Raw genomic sequence first — 19041 nt, 5'->3', positions numbered from 1 at the left:
CACTTGTTTACCTATTTGAAATGTAAAGTCTTTGAAGTTCAATTTTCATATTAGCATATACATTTCAGAGGCCTACCACTGCTTAGGGACAAAATAAATGCTTGTTGATTGATTATATCAGTATAGAGAAGGTTGTGGAAATCAAGTCATAAAGACCAGATGGAGTATGTTTGAATTTTGGAATCACAGATGTTTGGATTGCTGTTTTTCTGTACTTGGTATTATTCTTATTTTTAGTCTTCAATACACCTGTTGGAATATGAGTTTATCATGAGATTTTGCTTTTACTTTCAAAATTAAAATGCATTTGCTACTATGTGGGAATGGGCAGGATACTAATCAGTTTTCTAGCCTTTGGGAAAGGTGGATATTTACCAAAGGAACTGATATTCTGTGGCAGTAAGGTGAATGCTTTTTGAACTGGCCTGCTCTCTCACCTGGCCCCTGAAACTGTTACAGTTTAGTGCCTCATGACTGTCATCCCATTTGATCTAGGGCCTACCCACTTTCTCAACAATGGTGGATTGTCCCAAATTTGTTATTTGTCTTAGGGATCCAGGATGTATGGAATACTTGCAACTTGAAGAAAGTTTGTGATAAAAGCAGCTCATAAGAATCAAACAAAGTAACTTGGCCCTATATCACTCTGGTACTTATTTTCTTTTGTCCTTCCTTTCTAAAGTACCTTCAGGAATATGGCTTTATTTTATATTCGTTATCTTTAGTGTAAATAGGTTTAGGCAAAAGGCACAATTTTAGTACAGGAACTAACCCCTCTCAGAAGTATTATGGAACATGATATACTGGTCCTATATGTCTTTTTTTTTCTTTCTTTTTTTATTTTTCCAATTACATGCAAAGATAGTTTTCAACATTCATCCATTTGCAAATTTATGAGTTCCACATTTTTCTACTATCTTCCCTCCCCACTCCCCATGGTGTGTTAAATACAAGTGTGCTTAACATAGTTCCAAATTAGTCATATTATGAAAGAGGACTTGGTTCTGGTCACTTTGCTCAGCATTAGTAGGTACAAGTCTTTTCATGCTTCTCTAAAGTCCATACTTGGTATTCATCTTGCCATTGTGCATTCATATACCATGACTTGTTCAACCTTCCCCCAATTGATGGGCATCCCCTTAATTTCCAGGTCTTTACCACAACAAAAAGAGCTGCTATAAATATTTTTGAACAATGCAACTTTTCCCATTTTTTCTGATCTTTAGGATATAGTCCTAGTAGTGGTATTACTGGGTCAAAAGGTATACAGTTTTACTGCCTTTGGATATAATTCCAGATTGCTCTCCAGAAAGGTTGAATCAGTTCACAACTCCACCAATAAATAGTGCCTTAGTGTGGCAATTTTCCCAAATCCTGTCCAGTATTGATCATTTTCCTTTTTTGTTATCTTACCCAGTCTGATAGGACAGCTAGATGGTGCAGTGGATAGGGCACTAGCCTTGGAGTCAGAAGGACAGGAGTTTGAATCTGGCCTCAGACACGACTCTTACTAGTTGTGTGACCTTGGGCAAGTCACTTAACCCTGCTTGTCTCATATCCAGGGCCATCTTTAATTGTTCTGATTCATATGTGAACACTGGACCCAGATGGCTCTGGAGAAGAAAGTGGGGCTGGTGACTTAGCATGGCACTCCCTTACTTAAATCCAATTTATGTGCTTGTCATAGCAACACCTCCCTGTTGTCCTGATCTTCAAAAATGAAGGACAAACTAGCTCTTAACCAATCTGATAGGGGTGAGATGGTATCTCATAATTATTTAAATTTGCATTTCTGCACTCTTTCTAATCTTGGTTATATTGGTTTTGTGCAAAAACTTAAATTTAATACAGTCAAAATAATTAATTTTGCAATTTAGATTTTCTCTGATATTCTTGTTTTCTTATTTGGTCTACAGTATCATCCTTTATGTCTAAACCCTGTACCAATTTTGACCTTATTTTAGTATATGGTGTGAGATATGTGGGTCTGTGCCTAATTTTTGCCATACTATTTTCCAGTTTTCCCAGCAGTTTTGGCAAAATTGTGAAGTTAGTATCTTTGGTTTTATCAAACAGTAGATAGTCATTTACTATTTCTTTTATATGTAATCTAATCCACTGATCCACTTCTCCATTTCTAAGTATCAGTTCTGATGACTGCCACTTTAGAATTCTAGATATGGTACAGCTAGGCCAACCTTCCTTTTTTTTTTTCATTCTCTTGATTTTCTTGACCAGATGCTACAGATGAATTTAGTTACTATTTTTTCTAGCTCTTCAAAATAGTTTTTTGACTTTCATTGTTGTGGCACTGGCAAAGTAATTTAATTTGAGCAGAATTGCCATTTTTATCGTATTAGCTTGGCCTAACCATGAGCAAATGACATTTGTTTAGATATGACTTTGTGTGAAAATTATTTTGTAATTGTGACATATTCCCAAGAATTTTATATTGTCTACAGCTACTTTAAATGAAATTTCACAATGTCTTGCTCTTGGGCTTTATATCTTGTTAATTTGCCAAAGTTACTTATTTCAAGTAGTTTTTAGTTGATTTTCTAAAATTCTAAGTATACCATTGTATCATCTGCAGAGTGAAAGTTTTGTTTCCTCATTACCCATTCTACTTCCTTCACTTTTCTTCTCTTATTGCTAAACCTAACTTTTTTTATTAAAGATTTTATTTATTTTGAGTTTTACAATATTTCCTCTAATATTACTTCCCTCCCACCACCCCCCACAGAAGGTAATTTGTCAGTCAGTCTTTACATTGTTTCCATGGTATGCATTGATCCAAATTGAGTGTGATGAGAGAGAAATCATATTCTTAAGGAAGAAACATAAAGTATAAGAGATAGCAAGATCAGACAATAAGATATCAGGTTTTTTTTTTCTAAATTTAAGGTAATAGTCCTTGGTCTTTGTTCAAACTCCGCAGTTATTCTCTGGATACAGATGGTACTCTCCATTGCAGAGTGTCCCAAATTGTCCCTGATTGTTGCACTGATGGAATGAAGGAGTCCATCAAGGTTGATCATTGCCCCTGTGTTGTTAGGGTGTACAGTGTTTTTCTGGTTCTGCTCATCTCACTCAACATCATCAGTTCATGCAAATCTCTCTAGGCTTCCCTGAATTCCCATCCCTCCTAGTTTCTAATAAAACAGTAGTGTTCCATGACATACATATACCAGTTTGCTAAGCCATTCCCCAATTGAAGGACATTTACTTAATTTCCAATTATTTGCCATCACAAACAGGGCTGCTATGAATATTTTTGTACAAGTGATGTTTTTACTCTTTTTCATCATCTCTTCAGGGTATAGACCCAGTAATATTGCTGGATCAAAGGGTATGCACATTTTTGTTGCCCTTTGGGCACAATCCCAAATTATTCTCCAGAAAGTTGGATGAGTTCCAGCTCCACCAACAATGTATTAGTGTCCCAGATTTCCCACAACCCTCCCAACAATGATCATTATCCTTTCTTGGTCATATTGGCCAGTCTTAAGAGGTGTGAGGTGGTACCTCAGATAAGCTTTAATTTGCATTTCTCTAATAAGTAATGATTTAGAACAGTTTTTCATATCACTATGGATTGCTTTGATCCCCTCATCTGTAAATTGTCTTTGCATATCCTTTTACCATTTGTCAATTGGGAAATGGCCTTTTTTTAAAAAAAAAACTATGACTCAGTTCTCTGTATATTTTAGAAATGAGTCCTTTGTCAGAAACATTAGTTGTAAAGATTGTTTCCCAGTTTACTGCATTTCATTTGATCTTGGTTAAAGTGGTTTTATCTGTGCAAAAGCTTTTTAATGTAATCAAAATCATCTAGTTTGTTTTTAGTGATGTTCTCCATCTCTTCCTTAGTTATAAACTGCTTCCCTTTCCATAGATCTGACAGGTAAACTAGTCCTTGATCTTCTAATTTGCTTATAATATTGTTTTCCATGTCTAAATCCTGAATCCATTTGGATCTAATCTTGGTATAGGGTGTGAGGTGTTGGTCTAAGTTTCTTCCATACTAACTTCCAATTTTCCCAGCAGTTTTTACCAGAGAGAGTTTTTATCCCAATAGCTGAACTCGTTGGGTTTATCAAACAGCAGATTACTATAATCGTTTCCTGCTATTGCACCTAGTCTATTCCACTGGTCCGCCTAAACCTAACATTTCTAATACAATATTAAATGGTAGCAGTTATAATGGACATCTTTGTTTCACCCCTGATCTTATCAGAAATGCTATTTTTATCCCCATTACATAGAATACTTGCTGATGTTTTTAGATTGATACTGCTTATCATTTTATTCCTATACCTTCTAGTGTTGTAATAGTAACAGGTACTGTATTTTGTCACAGGCTTCTGCATCTATTAAGATAATCATATGATTTCTGTTAATTTTATTAATGATATGGTTAACCTAGGTTTGAGTCTTGTACGCTGTGTGGCCTCCAAAAATCAACACTCTTAATTACCTGAGGAAACTCCCTAAGACTATGCATTGCAGAACACTTGACAACAGATCTTAAAAAACCCATCCCCTAATCTTCCTGAGGTTCTGTTCTAATTCTTCCTAATGATACGAAACTGAACCTGGTTCTTGGAAACAGAATACAAGCACCAAGTTCAAAGATTTTGAGAACTGAGCAATTAATTGTGTGTCTTCTATCCTGTGGACCAGCATTGATTAAATTTGGACACAGGGTGGTGAATTTTTCAACTACAGTGTTCTTGAAGACAATCTAATGAGTCTTATAGGGCAAGGGGATTGTATCTGAGTTGTTAAAAGGAGTTACTTCATGAATGAAATGACAGGTTCTTCAAAGTACTAACATAACTAATATTCCCCCTAGTTTAGTAGGTAGGATAAGCTCCAAAATGGACCTGCTCTATATAATAAATAATATAATAATACATAGCATAATATGTAGCAAGCCAGACAAGATTCTAGAATAATACATTTACATACACATTCATATAAAGTTTATTTTTTCCCCACTTACATGTAAAAATAATTTTTAACATTCATTTTTAAAAATTCTTTTCCCTCTCGGGGCAACTAGGTAGCACAATGGATAAAGCACCGACCCTGGAGTCAGGACTACCTGAGTTCAAATCCGGCCTCAGACACTTAATAATTACCTAAACTGTGTGGCATTGGGCAAGCCACTTAACCCCATTGCCTTGCAAAAACCTAAAAAAAAATTCTTTTCCTTCTCTCTGAGATGACCAATCTGATATGGGTTATACATGTGTAAACATGTAAAACATTTTCATTTTAATAATTTTATTGAAGAGATTTGTCATTTTGTAAAAGAAATTTTCTTTAAATAATTTTAAAATATGGAACAAATATTTTCTCATCTCTAAAATGTTGCAAAGCATGCTTGTTTTATTAATAGGAATAGAAAGAACTTTCAAAATTGGAAGCTTAAAAAAGTACTTTTCTTCTGGTTTTGTCCATTTCAAATCTCTATGAGTACCTTCAGAATGAACAGGTTAAACAAGTAAACAAACAACATTTATTAAAGTTAAACTAAGTTTTATTTATAAGCATAACCTGAATAGTCTTCAAGATTGCTACTTGCCCTTTAGTATCCTTATGAAATATTCTAGGGATAAGTTTAAAAAATTCAAAACCAATTTACTATCAGATTATGGTGTGGTTCCTCAAATAGACTTTATCATGCCATAGCATAATAATCATTTAGAAGATTCTGATAGATCAATCCTGGACCTCTGTTGTCAGTGTTCTACAAAATGAGGACTATTACCTCTTGGGAGACCATAACATGAAAAAAGGGCTCTGTGATTAACCAATCAGGAATGAAATACCTGGTTCTTCCTGTGGTAGCCTAGTTGACCAATCATGGGCCTTATCTCCAATACAAGAATAATTTCTCTCAGGTTTACTTATTATCACTCTCATTGCTACGTAAACTCTAAACCCACCTAACACTCACTCCCTGTATCTAGCATTGGCTACTTAGGGAAATTATAACACAGTCCCTCCCTGGCCACTTGGCATCAGTTGCACAGATTCTGTTGGAAAAACATCACCATCCTGCAGGACAGGCTGTGTATTTTAGATCCTGTCACATAAATTAGTCTGACTGTCCCCCTTTTCATGATTTTATGACCTTTTCTTGATATATATTAATGCTGCAATCTGTATCTGTCTCATTACATTATATTATTGTCCAAATCCTATTTAAAATTTACCCTATTTCTATCTTCACTTTCAACCAACTCATATAACCAAGCAATTACTGTCTTATTTGGGCTATCTTTATGTCACCTTTCCATTCACATAGCCAGGTCCCTAGTTCTGACCCTTACCTTCTTTGTGCCTAGACTATTGTAATTACGGCTATAGCTACATAGCCCAGTGGAAAAGGTGCTGGACCTAGAAACAGGGAAGATCTGACTCAAAGCTGGCCTTAGATCCTAACTGTAAAAAAACTTAGCACAGGGCTATATAAATGCTTGTAGGTGCTATATAAATGCTAATTAGAATTATGATTTATAATTATAATTTCTAATTAGAATGTTTATACCTCAAAACATTCTTCACTCTAATCCAGCCTCCATATATCTACCAAAATGATGTGCCTAAAGCACATGTCTGGCCAGTCACTCCCCTACTCAGTAAACTCCAGTAGCTCCCTCTTTAGTCCTAAGATCAATCATTAAGCATTTATTGTAGGTATTAAGTACCTACTTTGTGCTAAACAGAACTGTATTCTGGTGATAAATCTCTTCTTATAAAGAGTTTAATCTGGTTCTATTCTGTTTTTCAAATCTGTACCCCGTGGTTTATCCAAACTACCTTGCTGTTTTTCAAATTCTCATTAAAAAAAAAAATGAATATCCAAACACTGACAATGGATATGTAATATCACATGAAAACAATACCATATGAAGAAAGAGGAATGTATTTATATCATCAATTTTCTGTTTAATTAAAATCAAATATTTAAAAAATCAAAAATCTTCCTTGTATATAGGGAATATCCACACAGAGAAACAGGTATCTAAAAACACTCCTCTGTTTGACTAGAATTCCAATGATCAACTAAACTATTAATTACTAATACTTATATTTAGAAGTCTACCACCATCAACATTACTCAGGAGTTTCTTGTGCTGTAAGTATATAAAGTATAAAATAAAAACTATTTTAAGTATTTTTATCTATATCTTTTCCTTGAATTTATTTGTATATTTTATAATGTATATAATAGTTTTAGTACAATATATGTATAATGTACATTTTGGAATTATATTTTTGTCTTATTTTTAATATGTTGTTTATAGGTAAATATTTAGTAAAATTAGGTAGAGAACAGTCTAATATAAAAATATAGTACAGTGTAATTTAAATGTTAAGGGAATATTCACAAAAATATACAATATTGCTAAAATAAGTTGTCTGTTATGAATTCCAAGAAGGTTTGATTTCTACTTATAGAAGCTAAACAGAACCATAGATAAGATTGAGTATTAAGCTTATTTTAGGGAATAAAATTTATATTGTATTTTATTTTAAAGTTGCTATCACCTTAATATCACCTAATATTTCAAAATAACTGGGTTCCTATTGATCCTAATTCTAGGATAAATTAATATTTATGACTATGACTTTTCATTTTCCCATTTTAATTAAAATTGTTTTTCTCCTTGAGTACTTGATATTAAAAAGATAATTTGAATGACTATATTTTAGTTTCTAGGTATGGTTATTTTAACAGTGCCTCAACTCAAGGCATGTACAAAACAGAATGTCAGTACATCCTGCTTTCTAAGCTATGCCTGGATATAGTCTTGGTTCTGAATATGCTACTGAATGGCTATGCCAGAACTTCAGCATTCCTTTGTAAACATATTTCTAAACCTGTTTAGATGCTGATCTTTAAATCCTGTTTCATAGATGCTTTAAGTACCTTTTAAATGATTAAAATATCAACAAATGATTTTAAATGGATTTTTACTGATAATATATATTTTAATCACTTTCATTTACAAATATAACCCTACTGATAACCATCCATCTCTTGTAACCAAATATATATGTATATATATATATATATATGCAGCATTTCACCAAAACAAACTGAAACATCAATATTGTAGCAATGCTGTCCACCCAGAGTATCTCAGTTTTTTCTTCTGCAAAAAAGGGAGTTGAATTTTCTCATATCTTCTTTGGAGGCAAGTTTGTTCATTGTAATTATCAAGTATTCATTTTTGTTCCCATTGTCCTTTTAGTTTTGTTGTAGTCATTTTGTGTATTGTTTTCTTAGTTCTTGTTTTCACTAAATTATTTCTCATATCTTCCCATACTTTTCTTATTTCTTTATATTTGCTTCTTTCTACGCAATATAACTACATTTAAGATCAAAATTTGTTTAGTTGTTCCTCAGTGAATGATAGTTTTTTGCTCCCTCAAAAAGGGCAACCATACTTATTCTGGTATATATGAAATTTCACATTCTGTCTTTTAATCTCCCTAGGTTATATATCTTGGGAGGGTTACTTTCTTAGCATAGTTAATTCAAAACTGCTTTCCAGAATGGGTTGAATCAATTCATAGTGAGAAAATCAAATTGATTCTGACTCCATTTTGTAATTGATTTTATTCTGCATTATCCCCAATGTTATAAAATTCCCCTGTTTCTTTTTCTCTGAATTAAGTTCAGAAGTTCAGCTTTTCTCTCTTAATTAAATTGTCCCATAATATACCTCAATTCAAAGAAATATATCATATCTTACTGCCTATGTACAATTAAGGGAGATGCTATCTCACTTACAAGGTAGACACCAGGAAGTTTATTATCTTTACAATATGGACTGTCCTTCAGGAAAGTCTGTACTGTTATCCTTGCAATAATGAGCAACAGAGTGGAAGGGACTGTTGCTAGTCCTTCATTCCTACCATCCATCCAATTATACTGTTTTTCATAATCTGTGATACTTAAGATTCTGTAACCAGTTTTATGATTCTTGTTTTGTGTTGTCTATTATTTCCCCAAACCATATTAAGGCTTCTAAGCCCTATGTCATGGTCTTTTGAATAAGGAGTCTACATCTCTTTTATTGATAATTGCTAGCTTTACCAATAAATTGAATATTCTTGGAACTATGGGCTTCTATCTTAATTTCTATCACAACAACAACAATTTTAAAAAGTAACCATTCTTATGCCCAGAGAGCAATAACACTATACATACCCTTTGATCCCAAAAGAGATCATAAGAAAGAATTAAAAAACCCACATGTACAAAAATATTTCTAACAACTGTTTTTGTAAGGGCAAAGAATTGGAAATTGAAAGGACACCCATCAACTGGGAAACAGCTGAACAAACTGTGGTATATGAATGTGATGGAACACTGTTGATCTATAAGAAACCATGAGGGACCAGACTTTAGAATAGCATGAAAGACTTTCATGAACTGATGCTGAGGGAAATGAACTATGATGGACTTGATCATTTCTGTAATACAATAATCAAAACAGTATTAAAAGATTTGTGATGGAGAATACTATCCATATCCAGAGAAGGAACTGTGGAGTTTAAATGTAGACCGAAGTTTACTATCTTCAATTATTTTTTGAAAAAGTTTCTATGAATTATGTCACTTTTTTCTCTTCACTTTTTTTCTTTTCTGTCTGGATGTGATTTTTCTTTCATAACATGAATAATATGGATCTATGTTTAGCATGGTTATAGATGTAGACTCTTTATTATATTGCTTTCTGTTGGGGTGGGGAGAGGGAAGGGAGGGAGGGAGAAAAATGTAAAAAAATTGATTTAAAAAGTAACATTCTATTCTAATTACAGAAGAAAATTATTAAAATTATTTCTTGAAGCATATTTACTAAAAAAAAGATTTATACTATATGGCAGAAGAAAAAATACTATAATATCAAGGGTCTTTTTGATATACTAGTGAATATACTGGTAAAACAAAAGTTATCTTATAAATATTCAGTCACATTAGGATAATAAAATTGTTCCTAAAAGAGAGCTATGCAAATTGGTGCAGCCTCACAATCTGACTACAACTTAGCTAGATTATGAAGCAAGGGAAATTTTTTAATAAGTTTAAATTCAAAAATACAGGTTCTATGCAGAGGATGACATTCCAAACTTTAAAGGTTAAAAATTTTTTTTTCTCAGCTGACAAACCAGAAAACCAATCTCTATGACTAATTTAGATGGTATCTTAATAAAAACTTAGGAAATCAGGATGATGTCATCTCTTGGAGGTTCTGTTTTACCTGCAAAAATAAAATGAAGTTAAGTAGTTAAATTCACAATGTGTGTGCATATGTATAATATATACTTAATACACACATTTTTATATTTAAATAAAAAATATCAAAATACCATCTCAATGTCAGGTCTCTTATTTTTCTTTTCATGAAGACAAAGGCTAGCAATAGAATACATATTTTCAACAGAAGTGAAATCCACATCATTCATTTTTGCATCAATATAATCTTCAATATGTTTTTCTTCATCTTCAATTTCCTCTTTGATATCTAGCTTTGAAATTAATAATAAAATTTAGTTTAAAATATCCAATAAAGAGGTAAAGAGTTACTAAAATGCAGAGTTAATTAAGTCAACAGTCATTTGTTAAGGATCTGCTATGTATAAGGCATTGTACTCTTAAGTGTAAGGGCTATAAAGAAAAGCAAAAACAGTTCCTGCTCTCAAGGATCTCATAGTCTAATGTGAGACAGAATGCAAACAACATCTACATGCTAACCAGGATAAATTGAAGAAAATTAAAAGCAAGAAGGCATTTTTATTAAGGAGTCTAGGGAAAGGATTCCTGTAGGAAAGTAAGATTTTTAATGGGATAACCGAAGGAAACCAGGGAAGCCAAGAGGCAGAGGTGAGAATGGAGAGAATTCCAGGCATAGATGGATAGCAAAGTGAAGAGAAGGAAGGGGGAATATTAGAGGGTCCAGGTTATGAAAGGTGTTAAAAGACAAATATTTCACTTTGATTTCAGAAGTGTTAGCCTCTGGATTTACTGAATAGGGAGTCTTGGGAAGATTAATATGACAAGGGTGGCTAGGTAGTACAGTGGATAAGAGCACCGGCCCTGGAGTCAGGAGTACCTGAGTTCAAATCCGGCCTTGGACACTTAATAATTACCTAGCTGTGTGGCCTTGGGCAAGCCACTTAACCCCGTTTGCCTTGAAAAAAAAAAAGATTAATATGACAGATGAGTATAGAAAGTCTGGCTGTACTCCAGACAAGGGGTAATAATGTGATGACTGGAAGGATGATACCTCTATATTGATAGGAAAGTCAGAAAAATGGGAGGAATTGGGGGGAGAAGATGAATTCAGATTCAGACACATTGAATTATGTTTCTGTGAAATTCAGTTCAATATGTGCAAGTTGAGGTGCAAAATTGGAACTTAGCAGAAAAGTTAGGGATGGATTATGTAGATGTGAGAATCATCAGCATAAATGCTTACTGAGTCCACAGCAGCTGAAAAGAACACCAAACGAAGAAGAATAAGAGAAGAGATTCCTGGAGAGAAACTTGTGCACACAGAAAGTGAGTGTGTCCTAGATGAAGACTGCGCAAAAGTGGTCAGGTGGAAGAAACAGAAGAGAATAATCACAAAAATTTAGAAAAAAAGAGTGTTACCAAAATGGAGTGATGGACAGTGTCCATTCAGAAGGAAGAGGGCTGAGGAAAAAATAATTGAGATTTGGTAATTACCACTGGTAACTCAGCAGTTTTAGTTGAATGAAGTGGTCAGAAGCAGAGGGAGCATAAGAAAAGAGGAAGTTATACATGGCTAAAATAGGACACGAGAGCTATAGCTAGCAGAGATGGATGAATGAATCACAAAGTTTTTTGAAGATGCAGGAGATATGGACATGTTTATAGCTCTTAAGGAAATAATCAGCTAGGGAAAAACTGAAAATTAATGAGAGTAAGGGTGGCAGAAAGAATGGGATGGAATAGAATCACTAGTATATGCATGAGTAAGCCTTGGTAATAAGATAGGCCATATCTTCACATGGTCTTAAAAGACCATTTAAGTTTTGTAAATCATTTTTTAAAAATACATAAATTTCATATTGCCTATAATTTTTTAACAGGATTTTTTTAAGGTTTTGAAGTTAAGTGAATAATTAATGTAGCCTCTATAGGAATAGAAATCCTGTAGGCTTCAAAAGCCCTCAAAAATAAATGGAATTCAAGTAAAATGCATTTTTTCTTTTAATTATATTTTTATAATTAATATTATACTTAAAAAACATGAATACAATTTCATAAAATATATCTTTCCTATATTATAGGGAATGTAATTTTAGGAATTTACATTTATGACAAACAGTTATGCCCATATTATCAGTGCATCACAAACAGAGCTGTAAGCACAGATAGGAACTTAAGACAGTGAAATCTGCTACCTGATAAAGTTCTGAATTTGGCTCCCTTTGACGGACTGTGCAAGATGGTACAATGGGTAGAGCACTGGCTCTCAAACCAGGAGGACCTGAGTTCAAATCTGGTCTCAGACACCTACTAGCTATGTGACTGTGGGAAAGTCACTTTACCCTGGTTGCTTCACATACAGGGCCATCTCCTGATTCATATCTGGCCACTGGAGCCAGATGGCTCTGAAGGAGAAAATGAGGTTGGTGACTCAGCACAGTACTCCTTCACTAAAACCCAATTCATGGCATCCCCTCCCTGATGTCAAGGTCTTTGAAAATGAAGGACAACATTATTATTATTATTTTATTATTGTTGTTATTATTATTCCCTGGTACGGCTTTTCTCCCACCCAAAATATGGGTGGCTTTATCTTAAAGAAGACACTGCTTATAGACATGATTGGTCCTGGCTTTTCTGATAGTTTCCTAATCTGTAGTTTGTGCTAATGGCTTGTAGAAAGTAGAATACTGGGGGCATTAAAAAGTCCTTGCCGCATAGAATCTAGGCCTTCCATTGAGGTGCCATTCCTAATGAGTTGGAAGTCAGTCATTCTAATCTTGGTGCTTACCCTTGCTGCATTAGGGCAAAGTAAAATTCTTTTCCTTAAATGTTCAATGACTTATAAGTGCCTCATTTTATTCCAAAATAAATCTGATTTTAGAGAACTCTAGCATTACAGCTGTGTTCTTGATTCCTTTCCCCACACAGACCCTCTGACAGAAGAGAGGGGAGAAATGGAGAAGTAATAAATCTTTTTGTTTGGCACCAGTTTTCATTTGTATTATACTTTCTACAAGCCATTAGCACAAACTACAGAAGAGGAAAGGAACGGATAATCTGGTTGAAAAGGGAGCAGTGGTAAAGGGAGGAGAGAAGTATGTTCCCATCTGCCATTCTATGACCAAAAAAAAATTATTTTTTCTTAAGTTTCTGAAACTTTGCACCCATCTAATAAGTGTGAACATTATAATAATAAGTTTTCATTTTACAGTGCTTTTATGGTTACAAACACTTAAGTTTCTCATCTGATCCTCCCAGAACTGCTATGAAATAGATAGGTCCCATTTAAAGCTGTTCAGGATAATGGTTCCTTTAGTTGGTAGAGTCAGAACTCAAAACCAGGTCTTCTGATGAATGTAATATGTCCTAAAATTTCCTATTTACATGTTTTTATTCAGGCTCTTCCCTCCTTCTAGAGGGAATTCTCTAAATATGCTATTCAAATTAAATTCTTGCTTTATATTAAAGGCCTAGGTCAAATGTCAACTAGAGTAGGATGTACAAGTATTCAAATATTTGTTAAATAACATGGATCAATCCTATTACTTTACAATCTATTTAAGAACCTTAAAAATATTTAAAATTGGCTAATAAAAGCAATGCTCTGATAATGACTGACCTTGTAGACAACATCAAACTCAATGAGGCACATCTAGATAATTGGTTTTCATTGAAGTTAAAGCTTTGATATTTTTTGACACAGTGAAGGGATGTGATGAATGATTAAAAATGAAAAAATGAAATCCTGACTCTTGGATCAAGTAAGCAACAAAAGTAGGCATTTTCCCCAATCCCCATACCTCTTGAACTTTTTCAAAGGAGAAATTATGCAGCCAAGATAAAATCACTTCAGCTATTTCTAAGGTCTAGGAAACCCATGAACTCAAAACAACATTAAAAAAAAAATCTAGAACTGATACTTAGCTTCCCTTCCCAATCACCCACACTTAATGATGGTAAGGCCATCCAAGTACATCCAAGAAAATGACACAGGCTTACATCAAGTACAATCCTTTAGGAGCAAAGAGGCTTTCAACCTGGAAATATCTATGCTGTAAAGCTCCAATTTGTAGGTAGATGTGAACTGTTGGTATGAGGAACACCAGGCTCTGAACTGCTGGTACCTGGCCAAAGAACTAAGGAATAGGCTAGATCACTAGATGCTCAGGAAAGTGGGGTCAGAAAGACCACAGACAGAAATATGGCCTACAAATCTAGAAAATGTATTCAATTATCTATCAATAAATATTTTTGTTGTTCATTTTTCAGTTGTATCTAATGCTTGTCATGATACCATTTGGGCTTTTCTTAGCAAAAATCCTGGAGTGATTTGCCATTTCCTTCTCAAGCTCATTTTTCTTTAGGATTTTTTGGCAAGGCAAATGGGTTAAGTGGCTTGCCCAAGGCCACACAGCTAGGTCATTATTAAGTGTCTGAGACGGGATTTGAACCCAGGTACTCCTGACTCCAGGGCCGGTGCTTTATCCACTGTACCATCTAGCCGCCCCATCAAGCTCATTTTACAGATGAAGAAAGACTCAGACAAGTAGGGTTAATTTATTTGTCCAGGGTCACATAGCAAGCAAGTATCTGAAATTAAATCTGAACTCAGGAAGACAAATATAACTTTGGGCTCAGTGATCAGTACTTTGCCACCTAAAGTTGCCCCGCTATGAATAGATATTGCCAAACAATAAAACTGATCCAATGCTTCATGAGATCCTATGGAAATTTAGGAGAACATGGCACCACAACATATTGCTTCTGAGTGATTTAAAATGAAAAATGAAGATGAGAAGAGTAGAATTTATAACCTAAATAGTAAAAACAATAAGCAATATGCAACAGCAAGTCTCACCAAAAAAAAAAGAACAAATGTAAATACAGAGAAGTGAAGCAAAAAATATGAACATTAAAAGAAAATATGCTTATACAGATCTCAGAGACAATGCATAGAAATAACCTAAAGATTACAGGACTCTCAGAAGAACATGACAAGACAAAAAAAATCTTAATACCATAATGAAAAAAATAGGGAACTTTGAACATAGAAAAAGAAATTTAATTGAAAGAATCCACAGATCATAATAATAATAAAAAACATGATAACAAGACATATAATGGTTGTTTACAATTCACTTCAGAAACAAGTGCTGAAAGCCATCAGGAGAAGGACCTTCAAATATAAAGGAAAAGATATTTGAATAATGCAAGAAAAAACAAGGATGGAATGGAATAATGTGTTCGGAAGAGCACTAGAGTTCCCTAACTCTAACCCAGGAGTGATCTACCCTGCAAATATGAGCCTAACCAGTCAAGTCAACAATAAAGAAAAGTTTGACTCATTTTTGAAAGAAAACCACAAATAAAAAGATTATATGCATATTGAACACCCCAAACAACAGAAATGAATATGAATAAAATGCATACAGCAACAGAATGTCAACAGAAGGACTAGTAAGAAACATGTTTTCTAAATGTTCACAAGGAGTCAGGAAGAGAGGGATGAAAGCACTATTTAGGAGATGCATCAGTCAAAAAGTGAACAAAGGGTATTGTGGACAGAATCTGGCAATATATCGCCTATAGGTGAATGCTCCTTTTGTGGGACTACACAATACAGGAAAGCCCAGGAAGAAGCACAACAGACAAAATTATAGACCAATCTCCCTAATGAATATTGATGCAAAAATCTTAAAACAAGTTATTACCAGGATAATACACCATGATCAGGTTGGATTTATACCAGGCAGGCAGGGATGGTTCAATATTAGGAAAACACTCAACATAATTAAACATATCAATAATAAAACCAACAGAAATCATATGATTATTTTAATAGATGCTGAAAAAGCCTTTGATAAAATACAACATCCATTCCTATTAAAAACACCAGAAAATTTAGGTATAAATGGAGTTTTCCTTAAACTAATAAATAGTGTCTATCAACAAATATTATATGTAATGGGAATAAACTTGGAGCATTTCCAATAAAATCAGGGGTGAAACAAGGATGCCCATTATCACCATTACTATTCATTATAGCAGTAGCTATAAGCTATTCATGCTAGCAGTAGCAGTAAGAAAAAGAAATTTAAGGAAACAGGATTTTCAGAATGGGGTTGTTTAATTTGTTCTTTCTCCAGCTTTTTTTTTTGTTGCATATCCAATTCACTGATCTCTTTCTCTATTTCATTCATATAGGCATTTTAGAGATAAAAAGTTTCCCCTCAAAAAAAAGGGAGCAGGTGCAAAGTGGAGTGAGCTCCAAATACCTTAGCATCCAATATATAAAGGAAACATCTGGCAATGGGGAAGCAAAACTTTCACTATTTGCAGATGATATGATGGTATATCTAGAGATATAGATGGTATACCTAGAGAACTTGAGAAAATCATCTAAAAAAACTCCTTGAAACAATTAATAAATTCAGCAAAATAGCATGATATAAAATAAACCCACATAAATCATCAGCATTTCCATATATGAACAACAAAGCCCAAGAACAAGAAAAATTCCATTTAGAATAACTGTAGACAGCATTAATTACTTGGAAATCTACCTCCCAAGACAAACTGTATAAACACAATTATAAAGCTCTCCTCACCCAAATAAAGTCCCATTTAAATATTGGGAAAATGTCAAATGCTCATGGTTAAATTGAGCTAATATAATAAAAATTACAATGCTACCCAAATTAAATTATTCAGTGCCATACCAATTAAACTACCAAATACTTTACCGAGCTAGAAAAAATAGTAACAAAATTCATCTGAAGCAACAAAAAGGCAAGGGAAATGATAGGGGGAAAAAAAGGAAAGGAAGGTGGCCTAGCTCTACCAGATCTAAAACTATACCATAAAGCTTCAGTCAACAAAATTACCTGGTACTGGTTAAGAAATAGAATAATGGATCAGTGGATTAGGATAGGTTCAAAAGAAACTGCAATAAATGACTACAGCAATCTACTATTCAACAAACCCAAAGACATCAGTCTCTGGGATAAAAACTCACTATTTTGGGGCAGCTAGGTGGTACAGTGGCTAGAGCACCGGTCCTGGAGTCAGGAGTACCTGAGTTCAAATCCAGCCTCAGACACTTAGTAATTACCTAGCTGTGTGGTCTTAGGCAAGCCACTTAACCCCACTTGCCTTGCAAACAAAAAAAAAAAAAAAACCAAACCTCACTATTTGACAAAAACTGTTGGGAAAACTGTAAAATAGTATGGCAGAAACTAGGCATAGATACACATCTCACACCTATTACCAAAATAAGATCAAAGTGGATACAAGATTAAGACATAAATAGCAATACCATAGATAAATAGACCAAAAAAAACTACTCTATCTCATCTATGGAAAAGGGTTAAATTTATGACCAAACAAGACTTAGAGCAGATAATAAACTGCAAAATGAATGATTTTGACTATATTAAATTAAAAAGTTTTTGCACTAATAAAATAAATGCTGCCAAAATTAGAAGAAAAGCAGAAAGTTGGGAAATAATCTTCACAACCAGGAGTTCTAAAAAGGTCTCACCTCTAAAATATATAGAGAACTGCATCAAATTTATAAGGTCACAAGTCATTTCTCAATTGATAAATAGTCAAAGGATATGAACAGTTTTTAAATGAAGAAATTAAAGCTATATATAATCATATTTTAAAATGCTCCAAATCACTATTGACTAGATAAATGCAAATTAAAAGACCAATGAGGTACCATCTCACACCTATTAATTTAGCCCAGATGAGAAAAAGGGAAGATGATCAATGTTGGGGAGGTTGTGGGAGGATTAGGACATTGATGCATTGCTGGTGAAGTCGTGAATGGATCCAACCTTTCTGGAGAGCAATATGGAACTGTGCCCAAAGAGCAATAAAACTGTTCATACCCTTTGATCCAGCAATTCCAATTCTAGGACTATATCCAGAAGAAATTGTAAAAAGTGGTTAAAGTCCTACATTTTCCAAAATATTCATAGCAGTTCTTTTTGTAATAGCAAAGAATTGGAAATTGAGGGGATGTCCAACAATTGGGGGAATGGCTAAACAAGTTATAGTACATGAAAACTATGGAATATTATTGTTCTATAAGAAACCATAAATGGTCAGACTCTAGAGAAACATGAATGACTTACAGAATCTGATGCTGAGTGAAGGGAGTAGAGGCAAGAGAACGACATACACATCAACAACATTATGAGATGAACAACCTTGATGGAAGCAACTCCTCTTGAGAATCCAGAGAGCTAGGACAACTGTATTAGAGTGGTAATGGTCTATATTATTCTCAACCAGAGGAAGAAAAACAAAACAAAACACAGATAAAAAAAACACCCCTCCCGAATCTGAGGAACACTTTATAAAAATTATCTCTTATGTATCCCTTTCCCTTAGTCCTAACTCCTCATGCCAAAAATTACTAATTTGTAGATATGCTTAACAAAATATGTATGTAAAATGCTAACTTGACTGTTCCCCACTGAGGGGAAGGGGTTGGGAAGGAAGGGTGGAGGGAAATTTTGTAACTTGGAAATATGCATGTACTGGGGTGGCTAGGTGGCATAGTGGATAAAGCACAGGCCCTGGAGTCAGGAGTACCTGGGTTCAAATCCAGTCTCAGAAACTTAATAATTACCTAGCTGTGTGGCCTTGGGCAAGCCACTTAACCCCATTTGCCTTGTAAAAAAAAACCTAAAAAAAAATGCGTGTACAAATAGATGAAAATAAAAAAATAAATTAAAAAAATAAAAACAAAGTATAGGACTACTCTC

General features: G+C 34.0%; 1 protein-coding gene across 9 annotated transcripts in view; it reads right to left on the bottom strand.

Annotated features, from left to right (window-relative positions):
- Positions 1–10036: 10036 nt before the first annotated feature.
- IRAK4 (interleukin 1 receptor associated kinase 4) overlaps positions 10037–19041 on the bottom strand; it is a 69099-nt gene continuing 60094 nt past the window's right edge. For 7 of the 9 annotated variants that reach the window (XM_074194868.1, XM_074194866.1, XM_074194867.1 and 4 more), the window contains 2 exons: positions 10396–10554; positions 10037–10286 (listed from right to left, as the gene is read on the bottom strand). In XM_074194868.1, coding sequence (XP_074050969.1) covers positions 10251–10286; positions 10396–10554 — 195 coding nt within the window. In that variant the 3' untranslated portion in view covers positions 10037–10250. Of the gene's footprint in view, positions 10287–10395; positions 10555–15334; positions 18526–19041 lie in introns of those variants that run through there. The other 2 variants (XM_074194870.1, XM_074194873.1) reach the window with 2 other exon arrangements.

The sequence above is a fragment of the Macrotis lagotis genome, chromosome 7 (assembly GCF_037893015.1).
Source record: "Macrotis lagotis isolate mMagLag1 chromosome 7, bilby.v1.9.chrom.fasta, whole genome shotgun sequence".
NCBI classification, from domain to species: domain Eukaryota; kingdom Metazoa; phylum Chordata; class Mammalia; order Peramelemorphia; family Peramelidae; genus Macrotis; species Macrotis lagotis.
This window is presented reverse-complemented; position numbering and strand designations above follow the sequence as displayed.